Source organism: Etheostoma spectabile, chromosome 11, assembly GCF_008692095.1.
Source record: "Etheostoma spectabile isolate EspeVRDwgs_2016 chromosome 11, UIUC_Espe_1.0, whole genome shotgun sequence".
Lineage (NCBI taxonomy): Eukaryota > Metazoa > Chordata > Actinopteri > Perciformes > Percidae > Etheostoma > Etheostoma spectabile.
In genome coordinates, this window is record NC_045743.1 from 22816074 (window position 1) to 22824002 (window position 7929).

General features: G+C 40.9%; 1 protein-coding gene across 2 annotated transcripts in view; it reads left to right on the top strand.

The window, feature by feature from the left end:
- The window catches only part of LOC116698081 (interferon alpha/beta receptor 1a), a 21023-nt gene extending 15032 nt beyond the window's left edge, over positions 1-5991 (top strand). The window contains exons 5-9 of one of the 2 annotated variants that reach the window (XM_032529851.1): positions 1672-1825; positions 2783-2937; positions 3668-3828; positions 5626-5690; positions 5727-5991. In XM_032529851.1, the coding sequence (XP_032385742.1) occupies positions 1672-1825; positions 2783-2937; positions 3668-3828; positions 5626-5690; positions 5727-5854 (663 nt within the window). In that variant the 3' untranslated portion in view covers positions 5855-5991. Of the gene's footprint in view, positions 1-1671; positions 1826-2782; positions 2938-3667; positions 3829-5625 lie in introns of both variants that reach the window. The other variant, XM_032529850.1, reaches the window with a different exon arrangement.
- The last annotated feature ends 1938 nt before the right edge of the window (positions 5992-7929 follow it).

The following is a 7929-nucleotide window of genomic DNA, read 5'->3' on the forward strand; positions in this document are numbered from 1 at the left end:
AAAATGTAATTAGAAACGACCTAGAAAATAAATACCATCACATGCACATGTGCTTTAATATTGCATGTGCTGCAGAGAGATTAATACACAGTATATTATTTAAAAAACAAACCAGTTTCTCAGTTGAAAACTTCTCTTTTCCCACTCTTGTTCTTGCATGGGGTTCACACAGTATACCCTCATGTCATGTAGCGTTTGTGTTATTTTTTAATGTTCTAGTCATGTGAACAAGATTTCACTGGGCATTTAGGCATAGAAATAATGTATGTTTTAAATGATAACTTTTAATTCTTTCTAGTTCTGCATTAGGAAACATTGTATGATTTGCAGGATCAGCCCCAAAATCTTTAATATTAAAGTTAAGATTGTTTTTAAAGAGTCTTCTCTAATGGGGCGTCTTTCTGAGTGGAATACAGAGGAGTGCTACTCAGAGTGTCAGGGGTCTGCGGGGATGTAAGCAACCCACCAGACTCGTCTCGTTTCCCGTGCTTTGTCGGTGTGATTGAGTGATATGTAAAAATAATAAGATAATATAATATAATAATATAAAAGATAAGAACAATACTCAGACCTCCGCAAGGCATGCCCTATCTCAGTGCAGTGTGCATTTTCCCAGTTGGTAACATATTTTTCATATTTTTCTACGTGAATGCAGCACAAAAGCCCTATCTTAACGGAAGTGAAAATAATTAGTGAATCCGCCCAGGAAATCACTCGGCTCCGGAATGTAATGGGTTCTTTCTTGGCAGTAATCAGTGCTATTAGTTACCATTGACATTCAATAGTGACCTATATTCAATAGTAACCTATTGAATGCCCATGCTAAAAGAAAAATATTGCAATGTTTTCTTTTAATAATGAAAGACTCCAATTTTCCACCATCTCAGATTCTCATTGCCTCTGGCCTGGCTTGCACATCCCCTGTGAGAGTTAAATGGTATTTTGAGGAACCAACCATGAAGCTTTTTCCATCCCAGCTTATTGTTGCTAGTGTTATTGTTGTAATACTGCAAATGTAAGCCAGTGACGCTAAGGGACAGCAACACACACCTTGCTTCACCATGTGCTGGCACACTGTGACACAACGCCATCTTTGACCGCAGACCTTTGAGCCATCGCTGTTTATTGTATTTGCTCTCACATTTGCTGGCTGTCATTTGCATAGCAGATCCATATTTGAATGAGGATCAAGGAGAAAAGTCCTGTTTACATATGGAGCATTAATAACAGTAAACTACCATCAACGTCAAAAGATCTGTCCGCCTAGACATTTGTGGTCACACTAATGCACGACAGCTGTGAAGGGACTCTGATCTGATCTGACTGTTATTATAGCCTTTTCATATAGTGTTCAGGGGTAAACAGACATGCATAGAAGTTAATATTGCGTTAAAAAAATGAACGCCGTTAATAACGCGTTTAACTGACAGCACTACAACAAACATTAAAAAAGTGTTTTTAATACGGGGGTAGAATCTGCATTATCATCTGCAGAACCATTCATCAGTTAGTTAATCCTAATGAAATATAAGTTAAAAATATATAATAATGATGTGGCTGAATGACATCTGTGCTGAAGATTTTTTTCAAACTTTGAGTTTGACTGTGGGATAGTGGCTCGTGAATACATTTCATGAAGTAGCCTTCCTAAAGGTCTGACCTCTCCTTCAGGCCTTAGAAACCCAGACGTTGGATAGCAAGGCCACCATGGTGACTCTGTCGGACCTGAAGGCCTGGACCTGGTACTGCGTGAGCATCCAGTCACGCTACGACTTCTTCAACAAGAGCAGCAGCTTCTCCTCGCCCCACTGCATGCAGACCGAAGGTAACACTTTTTTAATCACAAACAATAATGCCTAAAAGAATGTGCCTGTTGCTGCCCTCCGGGGATATATATTGAAGGCAAGGCAAGTCAGTTTTATTTCTATGGCATTTCAGCAGAAAGGCAAGACTAAGGGATTTATATAAAACAAAAAGAGGAGTTAAACACAATTAAAAACATTTGTTTATTCATAAAATAAGACACGCATGAATACAAGTTACAGTGTAAGAAATTAACAATAACTTTAAAAAAGGCAGCATCAGTACACCTGGGTAGCTCTCCTGGCAGAGCGCGCCCACATAGAGGTTCACTCCTCAACACAGCAGCTGTGGGTTCATTTACTGCATGTCATTCCCCCTCTCTCCCCCCTTTAATGTCTTCAGCTGTCATATAAACAATAAAGACCTAAATGCCCAAAAATAATCTTGAAAAAAAAAAGGACAAAAAAGGCAGCATCAAAAAGGAAATTTCTTTAGGGATTTAAAAGAAGTGAGAGTTGCAGCGCACCTGCAGTTTCCTGGGAGTTTGGTCCAGATACAATATATGGTGCATAGAAACTGAACACTGCTTCTCTATCTTTAGTTCCGACTTTGGGGACAGAAAGCAGACCTGACCAATTTGCGGAATTTGACAAAACCTGTATTGGATTAACATCACTAAGATTTAGGAAGACAGTGTCCACATTGGGTGTCCTGTATCCATCACTGTCTATAAATACCCGGGCCTGTTGCAGGGCCATTTGTCCTTGGAGTAAATGCTGATTGTAACCTTTGGCACTGCAGACAGAAGACAGATGTTAGTGGGTGTAAGTGGGTTTTTGGTCAGTGGGTACGAGTATAACAGAAGCTACACATTCCCGTTTACATATACCCGTGTTAGTGTATGCACGTGATAACAGAAGCAACATGCAACTAGAGTCAAATCTGACGTGTGATCTATGCACGTGTCACACTTTAACAGGTCCCATTCCGTGGTGGCAGATCGTTGGCTACTTCCTGCTCTCTCTGGTGATCTGCTTCTTGTTCGTGGCAGTCATACTCTGCAGCTCCATTTGGTTCTTCAAGACTGTTAAGGCGATATTTTACCCCTCCAACCAGCTGCCTACACACTTCCAGGTGAGAAGCCACAGCTTTGGCTTTGTGCAAACAGCAGGCACATCTATTGTGTTACCATTTCTGATATGTAAAGTCATACAGTTGTTGTTTTGAGAGCATGGGTTTTACTGTCGTATATTTGAATTACATGGTAACTACTTTCTTTTCAACCCTATTTTCCTATGTTTCTGTGTGTAAGTGACTGATGGAACAACCATCTTTGACATTGGTCCAGTATTAAGCGTGAACGCTGTAATCGGCAGACAGACCGGGCTGCAATGTGACCCTACGGGGCAAATGTTCAGCGTCAGTTTAGTCCACTAGAAGGGCTTCATTTTGCCGCTGACAGGCTCAGATTATTATTCTAAGTGTATTACAACATTATGGAAAGGATCCCTACAGAGTTATACCTTTTTAAAACCTATTTAAGACCTTTTTGTTAAACCAGAAACAGCTCTGAGATAACTAGCACTAAACCCACCAGACCAGACTCCAAAAAAAAACATCAGTTACCCTTTAAATGCAGCACAGGAAGGCTATGTTGCTTGGTGTTAGTGAAGAATGTATAGCTAACCAATTGATATAGCGGCTGAGTAACCACCACGTTAATTAGAAGTCCACAAAGAATTTGCATGTCAGCCTTAGGATTTAATCTCACTGAAGTGTATATATTCAGTTTCCGCAGTCTGTCTGGCTGTCTCGTTTCAATCTCTGTTCTCCCCTCCTCCTCACCCCCGGTCTTCCCCCCCAGTATCTTTGTGACTCATCTGGGTCTGACATTCCTCGCCTCCTCACCCCGGATTCCGACTCAGAGCTGTTGTGTGATAAAGTGACCGTCTGTCAAGAGCCACCGGTCCTGGAAATCCACATCCCTCCCCCTGAGGCCCTGCCGGTACCCCCGTCAGACAGCAGGTGGGTTGATCTCTGATGCTACACCCACTCACGTGTCACATGTTCGCCACAGTTTCATAGGGAAAATATTCAAGGTAAACCGTTACGCTGGGGCCAGGAAATACAAGCAGCCCGTAATTCTCTCAAAGAAGAGAAATGTAATGAACTTTACAAGTATTGCTCCGCGAGCAATGTCACTAAGTGTGCTTTATTTGCTGAGACTTTGCTCCGCTCTGCTTGTGTCTGTCTCTGGCGGTGACTGGTTTGACCACGGAGATACAAGAGACGGCGATCAGCCACCCTAGGTCTTATCCTGTTCTCTGAGCTTCCCGGGTGGTCCAGAGGCAGCGTGTGAGGTTTCTGCATCAAGTTAGCCATCACTCTCATGTCCGTGATCACACTACCGCTAGTGATGGTCAAGTGAAGCTTCGCGAACCACTGTCTTTATTTTCTGAGCTCACTAGATGGCGCTCTCATTCTTCATTTGGCCATCACTACCTATCGCTGCTAAAATTGGAGTGCCTCTGTATTCTGACTTTTACTGTAAATGCACTGAAACGGCCCAGGACACACATGGGACTATGTCCGCTTTTCAAAATAAGGTGTTAACACAGATTATATAAAACATACAGTATATAAACAAAAGATTATTTGGATTTTATTCACAGGAAGTTTAAAACATGTTACATGAATTAGGAAGTCCCTCGACATTCTTAGAGAATCAATGTTACTCTTTGATGACGGGTCGCTGGAAACAAATCCTGACAGTGACTGAATTTAATTTAAGGAAAATTTACACTGGATACAAACTAAAAAATCAAGCATTTCTACTACATCAATTTGGACAATTGCCAAGATCAATCCCTATATCATAAAGGACCACATTTGTACCTTGGAATAGCTACATTTAAGGCCTATACCGATACAAATATTGGATGGATATATTATATTTGGTTATATTCCGATACATATCACATCTATCTATATATATATATATATATATATATATATATATATATATATATATACACACATTTTTTAAACAACCAAGAAACGTGTAAAAAAATTAAAAAGATTTCCCACAACAGTAGTTATTTGTAGGTATTTATGAGTTCTCACTAAAATAATAATTAATATCCTAATTATAATTTGTTTTATTGTCATAACAGAACAGAGGAACATCAAAACATTTTAAAGTTCTAATAAATAAAATGTACAAAAATGCAAACTTAAGATATGAAACTTAAAGTCCTTTGATCAAAAATAAATAATCCGTGTTGCCAACAGGAACGTTGTAGAGCGTCCTCTGGTGGACAGATTATGCAACACCAACACTCATAACATGTTTGATCATCCGTTTTTATTTTATTTTTTAAATATTCCTTTTATCAGAATTATTTATTTCTCTTTTCGCCCATTATAAATGCCTGATATTGGCCGATACCGGCAAACTTCAGACAACGGGCTCACCAGACTTTTGATCTGCTCTAAACTCGTCTCGTTGACCATGCTTTGGGGGTGTGACTTTTTGCCGTGTCATCACCATTCCTATCTATACAAGCAATGTGTTTATAATTCAATAGTTTACAAGAGAGCACAAAGTTCGGATGATACATTTAACTTTGAAATAAACACTTTTTTCCCCCGAGTCTCCTAGAGGCTCCGAGGTCCACCCAACACAGTCTCACTGTGTTTTATATTTATATGGCTTTCAATGACTCAGCCAGTCTTTCACCTCACAGTGTTCACGTATAATGATGTGTGTTGCATTGTGTAGTAAGTGATAGGATGAATGTACCTTCCCCTTTATGTCTCCAGTGGCAGACACAGTCGCCAGGGCAGCGGTGGCAGCGGAGACTCAGGAGTGTACTCCACAGGCTGCAACTCCGGCCTGCGGCAGCCCGACAGCATTCAGTTGTCCTCGGGGGACGAAGACTCTGGGCAGGGCTTCCTTGACTTGGAGCACGTGAAGATGAAGGACATGGCTCCAGAGCTCAAGACTCGACTTCTGATTGCCGACGACGGCGTTGTTGACATTTGTGTATGAAGGCAAGGCATGCCCACGAAAAAGACATTTTTTGAGCATGAAGTGAGGATGACCATGTTAAGAAAGATAGAGGTTTGTGGGAAATGTGCAGCGTGCCTTTTCTCCAGCTGCTGTGAAAGGAGAGGAAACCGCTATTTTAAAAGAAGAAGAAAAGTGGGAAAAAACAAGATGAGTAACCAACTCGCACGGGAACAAAACAATGTGCTGTGATGTCACTCCATGTTTCCAGTGCCATGAGGACACGTGGTCTTCACTGTTGATATCTTTCTTTCCTCATGTCGCCTACTGTTCTTTCCTGGTTTTAATGTTGTACATTTCCTTTCCCTCATCTGCAACAGCCACAGTCTTAGCCTTCATGCTGTGAATGGTTAAGACTAATCTGGACCAACTGAATTTATACCTCTGCTGCTGTGTGCATATGTGGGCTGTGCGCAACTGTCCTGAAATCCCACCTTCCGGCTCTGATGTCCAATCAAACTTCTGCGGCATCTTTGGTGTCCCGGCCTCTCTGTGGGAGCTGTGGGGCCCACCATCTCTGCAGCTCTGCACAAAAGCTTGCGCAGAAATGGTTTGCATTGGATAAATTAGGTATTGCGTATCTATGAGTGTATATATGAAGCCTAATGCATTAATAACGAAAAATTTTAAGTGTCAAATCATGGTTTTACTGGCATTGTGCTTTAATGAGTTCTCAAAACGTGCCTAAAGGTGCATTAGGCAGCATTAAGTATAGGGCTAGATGATTGATCAAAAACGTATGGACATCGAAATTCTGATGCTGTGATCGTCATATTTTTCCCATGACGGTAATTTTGAGAATTTATTCCTGTTGATAGGCCTACTTTCTCCTTAAAAACATTCTACCGCGTGTGTAGTCATGTGACCAGTCAGGATAATGGAGGATCGCTCAAACACAGAGTCCGAGTCAACTGAGCATCTCGTGCCCAAAAAAGTCCCAGTGTCTGTCGTCTGGATACATTTTGGCTTCAAAGAGAGATGATTTAGAACAACGTGATTAATTATCATTCATTTATCGTTATCGAGTGCAATTCATTTTAATTTTAGTTCATGTCGTGCAGCCCTAATTAAATAAACATAAGCTGATGAAGTTGAATAAAGCGACTAACTACAGAGTGGACGTGGATGCAGGCGTCGTTGCCTTTGAACGGAGTCGGCCTCGCCCTACAGAAGAGTTCAGTGAGTTCTTACAAAACATAGTTGACATTAGTAGTAAACGGAGGCACGTGCACGCAGCTGCTGTTAGAAGTAAATCCCCTCAATGAAGGTTTGACAGTTTTGTTTTTGTAGTCGTTGAACTGTATTGTCTTCCTGACAGGTGTGTTATACAGTCTATAGAGAGCCTTTAGTCCCGCCCTTCTACTTCTGTTCCATGGGACCTTAATTCTGAAAAAAATATGAACAGGAGTGAACAGGCCAATTATGTTTTGATCCCATTTTAATTAAGCCATGGACCACAAATAGGATGTTCGTCAATTTAAAAGGTAATTTTTCAACCGAAAAAAGTCTGTTTATTGTCTAACTGTTGAACTATAAGACTGAAAATACGTCATTAGAAAGTCATGTAAGGCCAGGTTGGTTCAGTGGTAGAGCAGGTGCACATGCAGTTGAGATTAAGGCCTTTACACAGAGGTCCAGGATTCGAATCCGCCCTGTCATAATTTCCTGCATCTCACTTAACTGTCATGTCGAACAATTATAGGTGGGATGTAACGGTAGTCAGATAGCAGATAAGTTGTTCCTTTGCTTATCTGCTGGAAACACTTCACTGGATAAAATACATCAGGTGAGATAATGTTACATGTGTTGTGGAACAGAGCTAAGCTAGCAAGCAAGTTGAACATCAAGCTAGGTGACGTAAATTGTGTGAGACGAGAGATGTAGTTCACTGAGCGATGTAGTTCACTGAGAAATGTAGTCCACTGAGAGATGTAGTTCACTGAGCGCTTTCATACAAACCTACGGCTAACTTTCTGCTAGACTAGACTTTCTTTGGTCCAAAAATAATCTTTTAAATTGATAAACATCATAATTGTAATCCATGGCTTAATTCAAAC